The sequence below is a fragment of the Octopus sinensis genome, linkage group LG2, assembly GCF_006345805.1.
Source record: "Octopus sinensis linkage group LG2, ASM634580v1, whole genome shotgun sequence".
Lineage (NCBI taxonomy): Eukaryota > Metazoa > Mollusca > Cephalopoda > Octopoda > Octopodidae > Octopus > Octopus sinensis.
Window position 1 is genome coordinate 138,077,111 of NC_042998.1, and position 23,121 is coordinate 138,100,231.

The window sequence follows — 23,121 nt, forward strand, 5'->3', positions numbered from 1 at the left end:
ACACAGAGTGAGAGAGTGTGTAACAGAGAGAAAAGTGAGAAAATTCTAACGAAAGAGATGGAAAGAAAAAGGTAGAGAAGCATAACATAAGTAAAAGAGAGTCACATGCATGCTTACAGTGATGCACATACACATATAGGTAGGTAGTTAGCTAGCTAGCTAGAAAGATAGATAGATAGAGTGCTTGAAGGTAGTAAATAAGGTTGCCCTCAGAGTTGCTAATGTTATATTCGTTATATTCATATTAATTTTTGTTTTTGACAAAAATTGCCAACTTGCAAAATTGACTGCTGCTATTGCTGCTACTGCCACCACCACCACTACTACCACAAGCTGTCAAAGATCAGTAATGCGATTTATCACGTCAAGGCATTTGAAACGCCAGCAGTGCAAATGAAGAGAGCTTGTCATCAGGAATAATACAGCGGAAGATGTAAAAACTCTCGAAGGTTTGGGTGTTTATGGAGTATACGAAAAGGATACGGCATGCTGGTATGTGTGTGTGTGTGTGTGTGTGTGTGTGTGCACTGGAGTGATAGATATAGATTGTGGAGTGAAGATGTTAGGTATTCGGCGACTGTTGAATGTGGCCGCTTCAATATAGAAATCTTTGAGATAACAGGTAGCAAAGAATACATGTATAACGATTTCCTTTTAATTCAGGATAAAAAAGAGTGTTTGGATTGGAGAGGAACTACAGGTAACTGAATTTAATCCTGTTTATTATAGGTATGCATTGTCCAAATTTCAGTCAATTAAATCCTTGGAATTAGAAATAACGCTAATTTTACCAGAGCAGGAGACACAGCTGACTAAACTGATTCCAGTATATTTTTTGACTGATTCTAATGACTTAAAGGCAAAGGTTTAAAGGCAAAGTTGATTCCATGGTATTTGATCATGGAAGCGAAAATGTTAAGAAGAAATATAGTAATACATTTACTAAGTAAATGTATTACTCTTTAGCTAGTATTATTGTTTATTTTTAACGAAATTAATAATCCTTTCTCCTACAGGCACAACGCTTGACATTTTATGGGAGGAAGCTTGTCAGTTACGTCGATCCCAGTACTCGACTGGTTCTTATTTTATCGACCTCAAAAGATAAAAGGTAAAGGAATTTCAACTCAGAACGTAAAGACAGATAAAATACTACTTAAGGTTAATAGTTATTTCTGATTTAGGTGCAATTTTAAAGAGTAAGGGTTAGTAGATCTCATCGACTCTTGTACTATATTTTATCGACCCCGGAAGAATAGAAGGCAAAGTTGACTGCGGCGGAATTTGAACTCTGAACGTAAAGTGTAGGAAACAATAGTGCAAGGTATTTTGTCCGATGTGCTAACGATCCTGCCTGATTGCCGCCTTGCATAAGGTCAGTAATGGTTTCTAATCTGTGTACAAGACCAGCAATTTTGAGGGGAGTACTTCATTTGTACTTTATTTTATCTATACCGGACTTCAGTACTTGGCTTGTACTTTATTTTATCTATCCTGGAAGAATGAAAAGCAAAATTAATCTTCTCTGAATGTATAGAGTCAGATGAAAAACGGTAAGACATGTCCGGCGTTCTAAACGGTTCTGCCAGCTCGTCAAACCTCACATAAGGTCAATGATTTAGGGCTAAGATACCAACCCATAGGATAATCAGGAGAGCCAGTGACTTTCATGTCGTTTCGAGGAGTATTAGACAGAAAATAATATCACAACCGAAGATCAAAACCGATTGCAGACTTATTGTGACTAAAACTAATTTTAATTTATGCTTTCGCTATTACTTCCACATTATCACAACCATTATCGTCAATGTTATTATGGCAGGCGAGCTGGCAGAGTTGTGAGAGCTTCGGAAAAAATTCCTTGAGGTATTTGTTCTAACAATGCCAATAGATATCATTATTACTGTCTCTAAGGTGGCGAGAATCGTTAGTACGTCGAAGCACTGGGTGGGGGGCGATGTAATCGACTAGCCCCCACATTTCAGGCCTTGTACCTAAATTACAAACAACTATAACTTTCTCCAATAAAGAGGAACATATAAATTAATTAAAAAAACAAAACAAAAATTTTCTTTTTGCTGCATAGGCATCCAGTACGTCACTTCTTTAACTGAATTAGTAAGGCATTGTTCCCTGCCAAAAGAAACCCCAAAAGAAACCTAAGTTTAGGAATATACAAGGTGTAAATAAACGCAAACAAATAAATACTGGATAGATTTACTACAGTAAAATCACATACACTTACACACACCGTACACGTATTATTTGTCTTGTTTGTGGCTGAAGTTTAAACAAAACCAACAAAGCGACTTATAGCTTATGTGGCTTTGGAGAAAAGTGTTGGTCGGTTGGAAATCTCTTCTGAAATAGCAACTTCCAGTGTATACGTGACCTCACACTATTTGAGAATATAAAACAGGTGTGTCCTTTGAGACATGGACGTTAAGAATTACAAGAGAAGACGTCAACACCAAACGGAACGCTATTGTTTCCAGTGAATTATTTAGCATTTTTTGAAGAACTTGCGTCTATCTTTCATAGTTGTTATCAGTGTCCAGGAGAAAAGTTGAACCAATTTCCCCAGAGGATCATTGTTATTGTTGTTGCTGGTGCCACTTTTTTGTTGTAGTCTATATTGTTGTTTATTTTGCTGCTGTTGATGCAGTACACGGATTAATGATGGTTTAGTTAGTCCTTCCTACTCATTTTTAAACACCGTTCAGCATTTTCCCTCCATTGCTCTCGATTAGCTGCGTGCTCATCTGTAATTTTAAAGTGTTTATTGACAGCCTTCAGGTCTTCCTAAAAGGTGTGATACCATACAGCTCACGGTCTTCCCTATCTTCCCCTTCATCATGTTGGTGCCCATATAAATGCTGTTTTTTTTTTGCACACCTATGACCTGACAGCAGTAGGACATGACTTGTCAATTGACTCTTCGTTTCGATGATGTATATCAGGCTCTTCGCGAAGACACCCTCCTTGAGGCATCTTTGTTTCTGATATGATGATGACACGAAATTCCCAGGATTTTTCTGAAGCATCTTTGGTGAAAGACATCAAAGTTTTAGTTGATTTTACGCAGTTTTTTCTCCATATTTTATCTTCATGCGGCACCATTGATAGTACAATGGTATTGTGCAGGCTGAACATAGTGTTGGTATTCAATATATTTAGGGATAAAACTGTATATTTGTTGAAATACTGCTTCGAGATTTTGTATTAATCATGATAACACTATTTTGATAAGAAATTATTGTGTAAAAACTATTTCAATATAATAAAAGATTTGTTAAAAAGAAGCACTTTTGAAGTAAAATATATTCTTCAAACTATTCTCTATTTTAACAGATGGTATATTGGTGTGCAACAACAACTGCAAGAACAAGATCTAGAATAACAATATCATTCCGGGAATTGACCCCACATTCATTATGATCCTGAGTCAAACACCATAATCACTTCACACAAGAAATCTATTTAAGACTGTATCCGATCTTTTACACAAATGTGTTAATGGAAACAAAAAATGTTGATACAACTATTATTTTACCCTAGACTTTGATTTGTGAAGAGTAAGTTAAATGGCAACATTTTTTCTCTCCCTGTATTTTAAGATATATATATTTATTGCAGACATATTCAAATGTGTTTAAACAAATACAGGCATATACGGACATAGGCAATAAATTATGTTCTATAAAAAAACTTGATTTAGTTTTTAATTTAAGCACAGAGCAAGCAGTTTTGAAGGGAGAGGTCTGTCGATATTATCGGCCACAGTTCTCGCTTAATATCCCGAAAGGATGAAAAGCGAAGTTGATCCCAACGGGATAATGAATTGAAGTTACAAAGTGTAAATGGGTTCTGTATCAGTCACAGAAGCGAAAGGACTTTTGATAAGTAATTAGTTATATCTTCATAAGAATTGGAGTGTTATTAAGTCAAGGCATTTAATAGTACTTGTCTTGATTTGGTAAGGGCATCGTCTTCAATAAAAACAATTTCTGCATCATTAATGTCACATGAAAAGTGACCCATGACGTTAAACTAATTCAGTATTGAAGATTTGTTTATTACGTATCTCCATGTCCGGTCCGAGCCTTCTTTTCAGATGACACACTTGTAGAATGCAATATCTCCAGCCTCATTAGTATAATTAATAAATCCCTATACCTAAACAATTGGGACTTATAACGGTTTTTTGAGTCGTTCTCAAAATTATGATAGTTGAAAGCAAACAAACTATATTTAAACAGCATTTTAGCTGTACTAGATAATGATTGTACATTGGGTCATGGGATGGGTGCGCAGACAATGAAATTGATACCAATAATTTAAGGAGTATTTACTTTACTGAACACAGAAAGATAAAAATTCAAATTCGAACCCGGTGAGAAAAATTCAGTGAGAAATTCAGTAATAAATACAGTGAGAAAAAGGCTTAAAGCTAGACTTCTTATTCACCGCTCTACCAATTCTGCCTCTTGGTTGCCGTCATGCACTATATATATTCTAATCATTTTATGATATTTACGATTAGAAGGTAGTATTTGGAATAATGTCTTACAGTTTTAACTGGGGGCATACCCTGACCAGATTTCTGTGGTGCGCTTTTTTCTGTATTTTTCTCCGTTATGTATTCCAGCTCAAAGGCTATGGCCATACTGGGAAACCCGCATTTAAATACATTTCTGCCTTGTTGGGTTTTGCCAGTAGCAAGTGCCCACAGACAACTGCATGGTAAGGTAAAATTCGTTGCTACTGATATAGGAAAATAGGGATTGAAAAATCACTGATGATGCAATTAACCGCCCTGCTGAATAAAAATTCCTTATATGCAACAGAAGCAATATTAAATTAAAATATTCATCTGTGATTCATTCTTAACACAGAAACATCGTGAAAGGCAATTAACTGCGGTATTCGTTCGGAGATACGCATTATGTACAGATAGTGTTTTAAAAAGCAAAACTATATCAATAACAGACGAAAGTAATTCAGCAATGGCTGGGAGACTGCTACATATACATTCCTGCTGGGTTGGGCTTTGTCAGTAGCATGTACCCATTGCCAGCTGCTATATAGGATACGACACATTCAGAATCTCACTATGAGAGAAAATACTTTACATAATTAGATATGTGAATGCTAACGAGTATTAATTACTTTAATGTTTCACTGCATTCACTTTACATGTTGCTGCATCATATATATCACAAACAATAATTTACAAAATTTAATAATTACACGCTTGTGATTAATAATCGTGCTAATTTTTCTGAACTGATATGAACATTCATTCATTGATATATATTTCCAGTGCACTTTTCATATTTGTCGTCTGTAAGTATTGATCTAATTTCATCGCCACCCTTCTTGCCAGCATGCTGAGGGATACATTGGCGTTGTGAACTAAAGATTTGTTTAACAAGAAGCTCACTTGCCAAAGTTTCGAAGCCATAAATAAGTGGAAAAAAATAGCAATTTCACAAAGAGGATCGTCAGTAAAAATGGGGTATTAGCGAGCTAAGAGAGTCTAGAAACCATGCACTCAATACATTTGGTAGGATTTACAATTATTTTTAATAACCGTTTGACTTAAAGTTTTGTGCGCGAGCAGGATGCTTTCATATCAGATGCTAGGAACAAAGTGATGTGGAGATGAGTTAAGCTTCTATTAATATATTATATATAGATATATTTCATCCTTTCGATAAAATAAGTATCAGTTGAGTACTGGGGTGGATGTAATCGACTTATCCTATCCCCAAACTTTCTGGCATTGTACCAAAGTTTAAAACCAAAACTGACATACGCACACACGCACACACACCTTACAATCGACCAGTGAGAATGAGTGCTCAACACCGCATAGGTGGATAAAACAGTCTTTGTTTGTGGGATAACCAGACAAATACTGGCGTCACGTTGAAAGAGATATCTCTCTCAATATGAAACCAATGGTAGTCTGGTTATCTCACGAATAATATATATATATACATATATATGGGGGGAGAGAGAAAGAGAGAGAGAGAGAGAGAGAGAGAGAGAGAGAGAGAGTTATACAAACACACACTTACATACCCGCTCATATGTACCTGTATGTATTATGTATTAATAATATAAGAAAAAAATGTTTCTACTTACCTGTACGCGTGACTCAGTTAAACCAATTCTGAGAGCCAATTCTTCTCGCATAAAAATGTCTGGGTAGTGAGTTTTAGCGAAACTGCGCTCAAGTTCGTTCAACTGGGCAGGCGTGAAACGTGTTCTGTGTCGTTTTTGTTTGACAGTTTTGTCCAGATCTTGGCCGTTGTTTCCGCCTCCTCCGTTACCATTACCGGTACCGCCATTAAGTGAAGACTGATGCTGTTCTGAACTGGTTCGTCCATTATTGATGACTGAAGACTTCAGCTGGTTTTCTTCTTTCTCTTTGAGCGGGGCACCACCAAGGAGTTCATGACCCGGATCGCGGATACCTGGAACAGTAGAGAGTAATTCACACAGGACGGTTGAGGGAACATCCAGTCTTTTACTGGGGTGCTGGTCGATAGAAATACGGCTCACATCTACAATAAAAATGGAAATTAAAAAAAAAATGGTTTGTCTGTATATGTGTTTTATTAAGTTAACTATCAGGAAACCAACTCCCAGATGTCATTTTAGATTTATGAATTTCTCCCTTTATTTCCCATTAACTATTTGATGTTGTCAGCCAAAACACCAAAGGATGAAAAAAAAAATTATATGAACCAGAACGTAAACTGAAAAGTACAGATAACCATGTACTGAGAAGTTATTTATGTTTTACGCTTCAACTAGTATATTTCTAATAGTTTAGTTTTTATTATCTCTAAATGCATGCTTGGCGGCAATCCGGCAAATATGCCAGATACAATGTTTGGCGCCTTTCGTCCGTCTTTACCTTCTGATTTCAAATTTCGCCATGGTCGACTTTGCCTCTCATCTTTTTGGAGTCAATGTAGCCGACTAGCCCAGTGGGTGGGGATGTCAATGTAATCGATTAGCCCACCCGCCGAAAAGTTCACGCCTTGTGCCGTGGTAAAAAGGATTATCTCTTAGTGTACATAAAAAGCGTAGTCGTCATTCCTAAGGGCGTATGACATGGCAACATGTGGCATGCTTTCGTCAATTGTTTTAAGTATCTGTGTAGTTACGAGCAAATGTAGACATCACCGTCAACCCCCACCCCCACATTTAACCAAGCGGAACATTGAAATGTAAAAGGCGGAGGGAGAGAGAACTGAATCAATACTTGGCTGGTTGGTAGTAATTTTCAGCTGAGAAGACAGAAATCACGTGAAATAAAATGCCTTGTTCAAGAAGACACCGTGCCACCCGGTCCACGAATCGAAGCCACATCCTTATGATCGTGAGCCCAATGCACAGACCACGAGGCCATGCTACTTCGCACCCAGTCATATCTATTGGTATACTTTATTTGCAGGTAAATTATACATATTAATAGCCTTGCGTAGGTAACGAAATGCATAAACGCCTTATGCTAAAAATTATGTTATATAATGTAGTGTGTATATATATATATATGCATACAATAAAATAGCATGTATGTAAGTGTGTGTGTGTGTGTGTTTCTAAATGTTTGTTTACGTGCGTTTAGGGATATGACAAAGTTAAAGAGAATTTACAAAATGATACAAAATTCAAATATTTAGGGAAATTAATGTTTTACTCTCATTTTCATCTATCATATTTTTTCCTCAAAATTCCACAATTTCTACGGGCATTATTTTCATTATTTACATTTGACGGATATTTTACCTCCTCTTGTTTATTGTTAACACAACGTTTCGGCTGATATACCGTCCAGCCTTCATCAGGTATTCAAGAGTAATACAACACTTCGCAAATATCTCCTTCGTGTAAAACCACCAATAGAAGAGAATATGATGAAAGACAGCGTGAACTCCATCCCATGCAGCTGTGGTAGGTTATACAAAGGCAAAATATGCCGCCCCCTCAAAATAACGGAAGACGAACATCGCAAAGCTGTGACACGAGGAGATATTGATAAATCGGGTATAGCTGATCATTTATGGGTAAATGGAGACCACCTTCCCCTGTGGGATGAAGTTAAAATAATAGACAGAAAACACCACTGGAAATACGAAAGCTAAAAGAAGCAGCACATATGCTAGGACACAACAACCGCCTAAGCAGACCAAATGCAGATATGAGTAGCATATGAGAACCGGTATCAAGAAGGATAAGAAAATGTTAGATTTATAAGCCCTAAAATTCACTCCATAATTGCCCACGAGTATCTGGCGTAGTAGTTAAGAGCGCAGGCTACTAACCCCAAGATTCCGAGTTCGATTCCTCAATAATAACTGTAATAATAACATCGAAAAATACCTTAGGAATGAGAACCCAGGTTTGAAATTTCCGCAACACACCTGATGAAGGCTGGAGGGTACATCCCCAAGACACCAAACAACAAACAAGTTGAGGAAAAATATCCGTCAAATGTAAATAATGTATATACTTCCTCAAGTCTTAAATATAGAACTATTTTCTACGGGCATATATAGTATGTTTGAGACACACAGACACATAATAAACAGTTGAAGACAACTGATGCGAAACTTCGAAGTCATTGTAACAGGTTATATATTTATGCATGTATACATATCATTCATACAAATATACATACATACATGCATGCATAAGATCAACAGATGAGACTATGAACATTTTATCTAAAAAATCAGGAGAGTTAAAAATACTGATATTATTATGAAAACATGGATAGCATTACAGTGGATTTACTGTATATTCTCAATCACCTTGTATGTACTCAGGACCGGCCCTAGGGTTGCTGGCGCCCTGGGCAAGCTGAACTTCGGCATGTACAAGCTGGAAAATTTCTTGTCTTTGTCTCGCCCTCCTTGGTGCCCCCGTAGTACATAGCACCCCGGGCGACTGCCCGAGTTGCCGGTACCTGGAGCCGGCCTTGTATGTACTAGATACAAACGGTTATCGAGAGGTCCATTTAACATGCAAATATATATATCTTTTTACGTTGAAATTTTGATTGGTTTTTAATAATGTATTTGCTATTCTATTGTATAGTTTGATACATACATACATACATACATACATACATACATGTATGTATATATAAATATGTATATGTATATATGTGTGTGTGTGTATTTATTGTTTTACGTAAGAAACAAAATAAAAATGATTGCGGGATATTTTCGATGCTTTTGTAATTATTTTGGTTTACTTTTTTTAATAGACGGTGGGAGTTGTGGTTGGTTTCACTACAAAATAGAGAGAACTTTTATAATGGCTGATTGAAAACCATAATAAATTGTAATGAATTCTGTGTAAAATCATTGAGAAAAATAAGGAGGATTTTTAAAATATAAAACTATAAATAAATTGGAAAGATCAAGGAAATAAACAAAAATAGTTATAAAATAATGAAAATAATTCAATTTTTTTCAAGTGGAAACAGAGAATAAATCAAATGCTATATTGTCCTTAATAAATTATGAGATGTCCAGCGTAACTAATAAATTCTGCTTCTCTCTCTCAGTTACTCTTTCTCTTCTCTCTTCTCTCCCTCTCTCTCTCTCTCTCTCTCTCTCTATATATATATATATATATATATATATATATATATATATATATATATATATATATATAATATATATATATATAAATTATATATATATATAAAATATATATATTTATGTTTGTACATATCTATGTAATGTGTATATATTATATATATATATATATATATAAACACACACGAGTCTGATCAATAAGTATCCGGACTGTTGCCATAGCAACGAAGCTAAATCACGTAGAGTGAAGCTTCTTGGCAAAGATTGACCTTGAGCTCTACTTTGCATGCGCACTAAGTTTTAACGTTCTAGCTCACTTCTGATGTTTACAGCTGTGCTCGGAAGGAAGGTGTATAGCATGTGATCGTGGCAGTGACCATGACAGAGAAAGTTGTCATGGAGATACCAGCTCAGAAGCCTACGCAAAGTTGCAGAAAGTGTATAGAGATGAGTGTATGGGCCGCACACAAGTGTACGAGTGTTTCGGACGTTTCCAAGAATGTCGAAAAAATGTCGATATTGATCACCGTTATGGAAGACCCGCAACCAGCAGAACTAAGAAAAACATTGCAGATGTGCGTGCAGCTGTGAGGGGGAAATTGTCGAACATCATCTGTGAGCTATCAGAGGATATGCAGATTAATTACGGTTCAGTTCAGTCCATTATATATATATCATATATATTTTACATATATATATATGTATATATATGTGTGTAAATGTATATATATATATATATATATATATATATATATATATATATACATGTTTATGCATATATATATGTATACGCATATATATATATATATATATATATATATATATATATATATATATATAGGTATATATATATGTACATATATATATGTATGTATGTATATATGTATATATGTATGTATATATATGTATATATATTTATGTATATAATATATATATATATATATATATATATATATATATACATGTAAACGTATAGATATAAACACACACGTATGTACATGTATCTTTCTCTCACTCTCTCTCTCTCTCTACACACACACATACACACACATACTGACATGCATACACACATTTGTACATACATACACATGTATGTATATATGTATGTATCTACATGGACACGTCTTATAACATATGTATGTATTTATAAGAACACGTCTTGCAAACTGTCCGACATACTCAAAATTGCAGACACGAATTCATCAGCAGGAATTAAATGTGGGGTGATCTGAACTGTTCCTGAGTAATGTGGAAAATCAGAAATTCTACGGAATTTCCCAAAATATGCATATCTCATTATTTTATTATCGCAAGTTTATATAACGTTCGAAAACTCAGAACGACTTTCAGTTAGCATTTTATTAAGTCAACTAGTTTGCAGCACCATGATGTGTTCCAGTCACATCTACTTTAACATTTAACATGGGGACAATTATTTTATGGTGAAATAATCCTGGAGCGAGTACATGTTCACATTTGAGTGTATAGCGACATGTTGCGAGTAGGTGCACGCATCTATTGCTTTTTCGATATACATATATATATATATATATATATATATATATAAAGCGCTGAATATGAGTTTGTCAAGCACTTAAAGATATCTGCGTACATGTATGTATGTATGTATGTATGTATGTATGTATGTATGTATGTATGTATGTATGTGTGTGCAAAAGATGCACGCGCTTCTGTTTTAAGAAAATTTTAAACGATTTCTAATAAATAACACCATCGTAACTTACCCGAGGGAGTTCATGGGGCAATATTGTGGCAATAAATATTTCTGCGCACATACGGTAGTACAGACACTGACTCTGAACCACATATACAGCCGTACACCCACCACAGCCACACACACGTGTACATATACTTGCATATTTATAGATGGAAATTGATCAATGTTGATCTATCTATCTGCATATATATATATATATATATAAAATTAGCAAAATTTTATTCACAAACTTATATACATACACATATGTTTGTGTGTATATGTATGTATATATATGAATTAGCAAATTTATTAGTTTCGCTGGACGCCTCATAATTTATTAAGAACAACGTGGCGTTCGATTTATCTTCTATTTCTACTTCAAGAAGACTCAATTTGTTTTCTATACATTTTTGTTTATCCCCTATGAATTTCTCAAGTCATTTATACTTTTACTATTTTTAAAATTCTCTCTATTTTTCTCTATGAATTCACGTAGAAATTCATTACAATTAATTATAGTTTTCAATCAGCTGGACAAAAATTGTTCACAATTTTTCTGGTAAAAATCAAACACAACTATTAAACAAATAATACAAAATCGATTAGTAAATTAAAAAATAAATGCTTTCACTGTTTATTTATTCATGATAAACGTTAAGTTTGATTCGTTCAAGTCAGTCAATGAGGTTAGTATTTTTTCTTTACCAATGTCGTCGCTCACATTCATATCTGAAAGAGATTGCTTTCTGTTTTTAGTGTTAGATATTTGAATCTATTCATTTATGGTGTCAATTTTCATAGCATTTAGATTGTCAGTGCATGTTTGCTTTCAAGCATTCACGTACAATTTTCCAATATTGATTTAATTCCAACCCTATTCCCACATTCGTCGCTGTCTCTTAATATTTCACACAATAGATGAAAACCAGTTTCTTACATTTGGTTGGTGGGTTGACGCAATCGATAGCGCAAAGGACAAAATGCCTTGCATAATTTGTAAGTTACTTTTACGTGCTAAGTTCAATTTCAGCCGAAATCAACATTGCATTTCGCGTTTCAGAGTCGTTAAAATTAGTACAAGCTAAATACTGGAGCTCATTTAATCAACTATTCTCTCCTACTAATTGAAAACCAAGTGTCTAGTTTAGAAGTCATAAAAGTGGTGGATTAACAGAATATTAAGAGCATCGGACAAAATACCTTGCGGTATTTCTTCCGACTCTTTAGCTTCTGAGTTCAAATCTTGCCATGGTTAACATTGTCTTTCCTCTTTCCGGTGTCTATGAAATTAAGTATTAGTCAAGTATTTTGGCCACTGATATCGACAAATTCCCTTCCCTCAAAATTGCAGGTCTCGTGCCTATATGAGAAAGAATTATAAGATCGGTGGTGGATAGGACGAATAGTTAGATCGTCGAGCAAAAAACCTTGCTTATATACTTTATGTGGCCCTTTACGTGTTGATTTCGAATCCCATCAAGGTTAATTCTGCCTTTAATTTTACAGGGTCGATAAAGTAAGTACAATGTAATCGACAAACCATTATCTCGAAACTGCTGGCCATGTGCCTAAATTGAAACGATTATATAGCATTAAAGCGGTGAGTTGGCAAAATCACCTGAACATTGGAAAAATGCCTTGCGGTATTTCGTCCGAATTTTTACGTTATGATTTCAATCCAGTCGAGGTTAACTTTGCCTTTCATCTTTTCAGTATAGATAAAATAAAGTACCACTCAAATACTGGAGTCGATGTAATCGACTAACTGCCAATTCTCAAAATTGTTAGCCTTGTGCTTTAATCAGAAACCAAAATTATTGGTTTCAAATTTTGGCACAAGTAATCCAGCCTGTGAAACTTTATTGGAATGTATTATTGTTATTATTTACTCAGTTATTTAAGCTTATTATTTACCGTTAGTATTATTTTTCTCTACATCATTATTTTAAGGAAGGATACCATAATAAACGACACAGTTTGGAAGTTTGCGTAATACAGGCATGTATACATTCTCACTAATGCGCAGAGGCACAGACGCAGGCGCGAACCTATCATCCACACACGTGAAGGGAGTACATGAGAAAAGAAATAGATACAATGGATTAGAGTGATATAGTAAAATATACTGAAAGCTGAACCTTCGCTAATACTACACACACACACACACACACACACACACACACACACACAACACACACACACACACACACTCACACACACACACACACACACATACACACACACACACACTCACACACATCCACACACACACACATATATATACATATGTGTGTATAAAATGTCTGTTTGTATGTATGTGTGTCACTCTCTTTATGCATATCGCTGCTATTATATTAAACTGTCGTATGTCCAATTTTGGCCAAATACAATATTTTTCAATATTCAGTTTTGCTTGTAATAGCCGGTTCTTTTGGTCAAACCATCGTTTCTTCAGCTGTTTCAGATGCCAAGATATGAAAATTGTTCAATGGTTTAGTATTTTTCAAAAGTGTAGTAAGCCCCACATACGACAGATTTGCAAAACTATATCTGACTGAAAATATCATACATGCAAGGAGTTATGATTTCATGCACCCAAGCTGAAACTGTTGCTAATGTAACAAGAAGTGGAATAGTGTTTTCGGAGAAAGAAACGTTTTGGACTTACGGCACATTTGCACAATAGCAACGATATCTACGTATACACATACACACATATATGCGTGTGCATATGTGTTCATATATACATGTACATATATATATATATCACCGTGATCACCGTGACCGACCAGGCTATCAGATGTTGCTACACATCGGTGATCACAATGCGCTTCGCATTGTTTTAGCCTTCAAATGACGCCACCCCGCTGGCTAAGCGAGGAAGCCATATATATATATATATATATATATATATATATATATATATATATATGTGTGTGTGTGTGTGTGTGTGTGTGTGTGTGTGTGTACATATGTGCCTATATATTTATACATATAAGCACATATATGAATATACATATAAATATATGTGTGTGTGTGTGTATGTAAATGTAATGTGCATAAGAAGTTTGCTTCTCAACTTCAAGGTCCCAAGTTCAGTCTCACAGCTTGTTAGCATGGGCAAGTGTCTTCTACCATAGCCTCGGGCCAACAAAAGCCTTGTGAGTGAATTTTATAGACGGAATTCTAAAGAATTCAGTCGTGTATACACACACACGCACACATGCATGTATATGTACACGCGCATATGTGTACACACACACACACACACACACACATATATATATATATATATATATATATATACACGCACACAAACACAACACACACACACATTTTTCTATATATTTTGTGCTTATTGTTCTGTTAGCACCAGATATTCTGGAAACTAATGGTAAAAGCATACTCTTTAATAACCCGCACAAGTGAATGTCAGAGTGCACTGTTATTTGTGGAATTCCATCCATTCTTCCATCTTCTCCGCTTTCTGTTCCTCGGAGGGTCGTGGGTGTAGAGTCCTCACGCACCTCATTCATAGGGTCTAATCAGAAACAATGGTCGTTACACTTTCCCAAGCGTGACCAAGTGAGACGATGGATATAATCTACCCATTTCACTCGTCGTTTACCCGTAGATCTCCTGCCGGTTGGCTCGGTTTGAAAGAGCTGTTTTACGATTCTTTCCTACGACATTCTAATCACATATCCATAGAACCGAAGCTATGACGTCTCATTGCGGTGAAGTAACAGCTCGATCTGGAGAGATTTCTCGACCTCCGAGATTCACACATTGTCAAGTAACGTTGCTTTCGAGACTCTCCATAGCAATCCTATTTCAACTGTTATATTCGTGACCATACTCTTTTGATCATACTCTTTTAACATAGGTTAAAATAGGCACGGAAACCGAACTGAAGATAGGAAGTTTGGCTGTCTTGACAACTTCTGGTCATCTGAGGATTGAGTGCTGGATCTGGCGCGCTACTGTGCCAGCACTTTCAATTCTAGCATCTAATTTTAGCCTCCAGCCATCACACATGAACACGGCTCCGAGGTGCTTAAACATCTCTACTTGCTTCAGTGATGTTCCTCTCAATATTTGTGCAATTGTATTCTTACATTACCTATGCTGATTGGTTTGTGATATTTAAAGTTAATCTGTTTCTGTTTTAAGGATTATATTCCTTCCAAGTGGTATCCATATCGCAGATGTAACAAATCTTCTTTAAGGGTACATCCAAAAAGAAAATGATTTTACCTGCGTTAGCTGAATCACTTTAACTACCTTTGATGTTTTGATTATGTTGGATTTCACTTATTGCACCTGCGTTGTTACATTAAATTTATCACCTTCATTTGTGATGTCACCACTGGACATGACACCTCGTGAATACTGAATTTAATTAACACTAGGATTAATTTTACTTTGCATCCCAATGCAGACGATAAAGTTATACAATATGTGTATGTTATAGTAACGTCAGTTTCATAAATTAAGCATGAAATCCTACCTGTATGTAATTATTCAAGAGTATATTGAACATAAAGTTTGTAATTGGTTTGATGTGCAGGGAGTTCTGTTTAATAATGTATTTGATGGATATTTCCACCATTTTGTTTTAATTCAAGTGCATTTTCAATTTATATTTCATGTGTTACTTAGGCTTGATGTTCCTTATCGAGGTTTTCTCGTTTTACCATAGGGGTTTTCACTAGCTGAGTATATAAATCAGTTTGTGTCACTAAACTATAATTCTATCTCCTGAATCGTTTGATAGAAATTACATTTGTTAATTCCTTCCAAGCCTTTATGCCATTAAATTTCTGACATCTTCAATGTAGCAACTGCCATTATATAAGTTGGTAACTTAAAAAAATAATATATTTCCTGTGAGAAGAGTTAACTTATTCATCCAAGTGTAATATGAAGTGTTTCATTTACTAATTTTTCTCATGAAGTATCTGTTATTTTGTTGGAATGCATGACACATTACTGAGTTTAGCCCTTATCAACTGAAAATGATGGTTATCACTTATGCCAAGGAGGAAAATTACTTAAAATTTTTTGCTGAAAGACATTTTATTTTCGGTGTGAATCGAAATTAATCGGCCTAGTACATTACAGGTATTTACCCTGCAGAAACACAAATTTAAGCGATTTATTACTGGTTCAGTAATCGGATCCACGGTTTATATTTCAAAGAAATATTGCTTTTGAAACACATTTTACTTACTTCTATGTTTTTTTTCGATGCATTTTTTAAATGTGACAAAGAAAGGAAATATTTTCTTATCTTTCTCTATTTGGATATATTAACCAATCAGTTGTTTCTGCTTTCTAATTATCTACTTTTTATTTCAAGCAAAACATTTTTTTATCCAACTCATCTGAACGTCATGTTATTTTTTTTTACCGCCTTCTTTTGACATCCCCACGAAAACTATTACAATATTCTAGAAATTATTGAAAACCACAATCAATCATATTTCGTTTTTTTCTCTCCTTGTCTACCAATCTTAAAATATTTTCCATTCTTTATTCACTCCAGTTTCTTAAGGCCTGATCATATTTAAGTATAATGTTTCATGCAAATATTTTTTCTTCTCTCTTTTGTTTTAAAATTTATTTTCCTCTATATTAAATTCAACAGAAATATTTTTGTGTTTTACGACCAAATTAACATTTTACATTGTTTGTTGAAAGAAACACAACTTTTATATTTTAAAAAATAAATAAATAAATAAATGGCAAAAATCTAAAACAAAATTATAACTGGAGCAAGACAGAATTGTATAAATATGATATTAAGAGCTAAATATGAATATTATATTATGACAACCAGGGAAGCTTTAGAAAGTATTTTTTAAAACCTATTTTTATGATGCTCGCGCATTCCGCCAAGAATGAGAAGGCTTCAGATGTGAGGTAGGTTAAATGTGAACATACTAATCTGAGTATTCTGACCATTGCAATAAGATTAACTTGAACATTATTCCATATATAAATATCATATATTCATAAAGATCTATTTTTATATTAAACAAATAATATAAGTATAAAACTGATTGAAATATAAGCTAATATATAAATAGGAACAAAATACATTTTTAAATAAATGAAATGGGGAATAGGCGATTGAATCAACCCCGTTTACGGCTAGTAAGTATTCTTTATCAAATCTAGTGGAATAAAAAATAAGATCAAATTTGATGCTGTTCGAACGTAGAATGTACTGTGCCGCTTTTGCCAACTGATAGTCTGTCCATGAAAATTTATTAAAACTAAACTCTGGTTACAAAATATAAAAAATGTCAGTGGTTGGTAGAATACTTGTGTTTCGGAAAGTCATACTAAGGAATAGGAATGTAGCATATACTTCTGTATATCAATGGTTAAGCATGCAAAAGTGAAGAATTATCACAATTGTTAGCACGCCGGACGCAATGCTTAGCGGCACTTCCTCCACCTTAATGTTTTGAGTTCATTTTTCTTTCGGGGTCGATAAAATAGGTACCAGTTGAGTACTGGTGTCGACGTAATCGACTAGCCTCCTCCCTACAAATTTTTGGCCTTGTGCCTACAGCAGAAAGAAATATTTAAACATGAAGTATATTATTAAACATATGGAAATTTTGTTAGGAGAGACCACGATGATGTTTCCCTTCCAGGTTGAAATCCCGTAAAGACTTCATTTTTATTATTATTACTGCGGAGATAGGAGTGATAGACTTCTGCTAGTTTCCCCACTTCCTCGAGATGATTGGACATTAGCGTTTCTTCAAACGCAAACTGCATTTCAAGTGACAAATGTTTGTTTAAATCTGAATGAAGAAGATTTATTGCTTTCTGATCTCGTAAAACGTGGTAACTTAAAACCATATACGCCATTCTAAAATATTGATAGATCCATCAAATTCAAACCTGGTCTCCAAACTCTTCATACGTTAAGGGTGATATAGGGACAGTGTTTTATATATATATATATATATATATATATATATATTATATATATATATATATATATTTATGTGTACATACATACACACAGACATACATATAGAGGTGACTCTGTCGTAAGAAGTTTGCTTTTCATCCAGACGGGTCCGGGTTCAGTCCTTCAGCGTGGCACCTTGGGCAAGTGTCTTCTACTGTATGTAGCCTTGGGCCAACCAATCCTCGTGAGTAGATTTGGTAGACAGAAACTGAAAGAAGCCCGTCGTATATATATATATATATATATATATATATATATATATATATGTTTATCGATAAAATTTACTTGGAAGAGGATGCGTGGCGTTAATAATATATATTTATATATGCATATATACACACGTATATATATACATACATCTATACGTATATATATATGCATATCTGGGCACATGAAGTCATGAGACGTGTACAACAAAAATGTACGAAGCACAAGTGCATAAAACATGAACTATTCTCTCGAACAACAAAGACACAAATGGAAAACAAAACAAACAGCATAAAGAATGACCCTTCATCAGTTGTTGGCTGTTTTTCTAGTCTCGTATTTCGAGCAAACAGCCAACAACTAATGAAGGTTCGTTCTTTATGTTGTTTATTTTGTTTTCCATTTGTGTCTTTCGTTGTTCGAAAGAATAGTTCATGTTCCATATACTCATGCTTCGTACGTTTTTCTTGTACACGTTTCGTGACGTCCGGTGCCCACATATGCATATATATATATATACGTATAGATGTAAGTATGTACATATGCGTATGTATATATGCATATGTAAATATATATTATTTATATTATATATATATGTATATATATATGTGTGTGTCTTTATGTTTGCATGTGGCCACCCGTCACCGTTTGACAACTGGTGTTGGTGTGTTTACGTCCCCGTATTGTAGCGGTTCGCAAAAAAGTGATCAATATAATAAATACTAGGATTAAGAAATAAGTCCTGGGATCGATTTCTTCCACTAAAACCCTTGAAGGCAGTGCTCCAGCATGGCTGCAGTCATACGACTGAAACAAGTAAAAGAATAAAAGAATATTATATATATATATATATATATATATATATACACATACCAATTATAAAATTAATGTCAAAGAATAGGATTTATGCAATGACTTTCATTAGCTTGCAGCTGTTTCTACTGTAAAGAAACTTGTACCCAAAGTTTAGTGTCAGTGTGGCATTCTTATAACTTCCTCAGACCCATTTCAATGAAAACATTTCGTTATCACAATGGCTATATATAGAGGCGCGGGTGTGGTTGTGTGGTAAGAAGCTTGCTTCCCAACCATATGGTTCCGGGTTCAGTCCCACTGTGTGCCTCCTTGGGCAAGTGTCTTCTACTATAGCCTCGGCCACCAAAGCCTTGTGAGTGGATTTGGTAGATGGAAACTGAAAGAAGCCTGTGGTATATATATATGTCTATATATATATATATATATATATATATATATATATATATATATATATATATATATATATATATGTATATATTTGTGCCTCTGTGTTTGTCTCCCTCACCATCGCTTGACAACCGATATTGGTGTGTTTACGTACCCGTAACGTACAGGTTCGGCAAAAGAAGCCGATAATATAAGTACTGAGCTTACAAAGAAGAAGTCCTGGCGGTCGATTTGTTTGACAAAAGGCGGTGCTGCAGCATGGCCGCAGTCAAATTACTGAAAGCAAATAAAAGAATAAAAGAATATATATTGATTCCGCTGAGTCAGAGTAGAAAGTAGGTGTATTGCCAATACAGTCTTCAACTCGAATTCCTGGTTGCATGCACTCTCATACTGGATCTTTGAGAAAAATAAAAAAGAAACTGAACGACCGCTGATGCAGAAGCCCCGGGAACATGACTGGTGAAAGCAGTGGTTAAGTCTTACCAAGAGTAATGAATATATCGTACAAGTAAGATAGCTCACAATGTAAAAACGTACATTTTGATGCTACTCTGAGGGAGTGCTGCTACAATTTAATCAACCTCACGTATTGCGCAACTTTTCACATAGAATCATTTACGCGCAATGATTCAAACGGAGCGATACAGAAAAAATGTGACGAATAATATAAGTTATGCTACATTCTTTCCTTGTCTTCTTACATGTAATACACACAGAGACACACGTGTGTGTGTATAAAACGGAAATACAGTTCAGAGAAACAGAGACCACTGTAGTTGTCACAGAAGATGTATAAGAGTGACAATACATTTCTCGACTAGTGGTCATAGCCTGTTTGTGAATGAAGATATTTCCTCTCTCCTCACATGGATATATAATATGCTATTACATAGAATACATGCTTTCCTCTTACCCGACTTATAGCATACCAACATTGCCTAATTTTATTAGATTTCTGTAGCAAATACAATAAAATAACAATGAGATTGAGACAAGAAATTCAAATAATTATTGAAATAGAAAATAAATTATTCTTTGTTTTGTTTTTCGTTCGACGTCGAGAAAACAATTAGCCAATCAGAGAAAGCTTGAAAAAAACCCCCAAAAGACATTACTGGTTAGATGTAATGTTTTATTAATGTATCGCGTGAAATGCACATCCATTCATTCACAGATCATACACATGAAATAAAATAAAATAATACATAAGTATGTATGTATGTATGTATGTATGTATGTATGTATGTATGTATGTATGTATGTATGTATGTATGTATGTATGTATGTATGTATGAAAACAGATATATATATATATACATACATATATACACACAATGCATATATGTACGTGTGTATATATATATATGTATATGTAATTATATATATATATATATATATATAATATATATATATACATATATATATATAGATATATATATACTATATATATATACTTATATATATTAATATATATATATCTATATAATATATATATATATATATATATATATATAATATATATATATAAATCCATCTATTTTCCTATCTATCTATATTGACACGCACTCATATTTACTTAAATATAAACACGCACACATATATTACATATGTGTGTGGGTACCTGTGTGCGTGTATAAACATGCATTTTCTTTTGTTATCATGTTATCGGTATTATTTAATAACAGAATATTCCAGAAATGCTTTGATTACCTTTTTACCTCTATTGTGACGTTTTCCATCATTTTCTTCATTTTGTTAATCTTTTTCTATATATTTTACTAACGCTTTTGTTTCACATACCTATCAATAATGGCTGTTCTACATGTTATTCAAGAAATAAATTCTGACGGCAAAGATAACGTACTTTATGCATGTCACTTTGAATCAAAAGTATGTAAAAATTAAATAAATAAAATGGCTTTCAAAGAGATTCTTATTTATCATCATCTCGACACACGTTAAATATACAATCTGTCATTCTCCTCGCCGCTCTCTCTCTCTCTCTCTCTCTCTCTCTTTTTCTTCCTCTTTGTTACTGTGAGGGTGAACTTCCTGTCATACATACTCTACACAAGATATGTAAATTTAAATTATACACAAGTTACATCGGTATTTTAAAGGCTGGTTTAAATAACCAAACTTTTCTTGTTCATAATGTAACAGGAAATCTCTTGCTTTCTACCAGTTATGTATTCTGATTTATACTTATGCTTATATATATAACGGGAAGGTTTACGAAAATAAACAATAGACGAAGGCAGGTGGAGTACAAACAAACAAATATATATATATATACACATACATACATGCATACATACATACATATGTATGTATGTGTGTGCGTGTGCTTGCACGTATATGCCTGCAATCATATATATGTATATGTATATATATACATAAATATATATATATATTATCATATATATATATATATATATATATATATAATATATATATATATATATATAATATATATATATATATATGTATGCATGTATATATATATATATATATATATATACGTACATGCATCACACATATAAATAAATATATATACATATATATATGTATGTATATATATATATATATATACATATATTTATACATGTATATGTCTATATATATACATAAATACATACATACACATACACACACACATATATATATATGATATATTAATAAATAAAACATATGTATATATATATATATATACATATATGTACGTACCTACCTCTATATGTATCTATATATATATACATATATATATATATATATATATATATATATATATATATATATATACATATATATATATACATATATATATATATATATATATATACACATATATATATATATACACATATATATATATATATATATATATATTATATATATATATATATATATATATATATATATATATATATATATATATATATATATATATATATATATATATATTATATATATATATATATATGCATATATATTATATATAAAAATATACATATATGTGCGGATTGCGCGCGCGCGCGCGTGCATGTGTGTAAAGTCAAATGTACGTGTGATTGTTATCATGTCCGGCAATTGTATATGTAGAACTTTAAAAGCAATTCCAAGTTGAATTCCCAAAATATCATATATTAATCCTTAAATGTCTCTGTGTCTTACCCCGTATTCGTGTTTATGATGTATTTGTTATAGTGTACACACACACACACACACACACACACACACACACACACACACACATATATATATATATATATATTTATGTATAAATGCATGTATGTAGTTCTTTTTATATATAAATATATATATATATATACATAGAAAGGGACACAGAGAGAGAGATAGAGATGTTG

At 33.6% G+C, this 23,121-nt stretch overlaps 1 protein-coding gene across 2 annotated transcripts in view; it reads right to left on the reverse strand.

Annotated features, from left to right (window-relative positions):
* LOC115225998 (homeobox protein orthopedia-like) overlaps window positions 1-23,121 on the reverse strand; it is a 68,892-nt gene that overhangs the window by 31,656 nt on the left and 14,115 nt on the right. The window contains exon 2 of one of the 2 annotated variants that reach the window (XM_036499755.1): window positions 6,151-6,482. In XM_036499755.1, coding sequence (XP_036355648.1) covers window positions 6,151-6,482 — 332 coding nt within the window. Of the gene's footprint in view, window positions 1-6,150; window positions 6,573-23,121 lie in introns of both variants that reach the window. The other variant, XM_029796975.2, reaches the window with a different exon arrangement.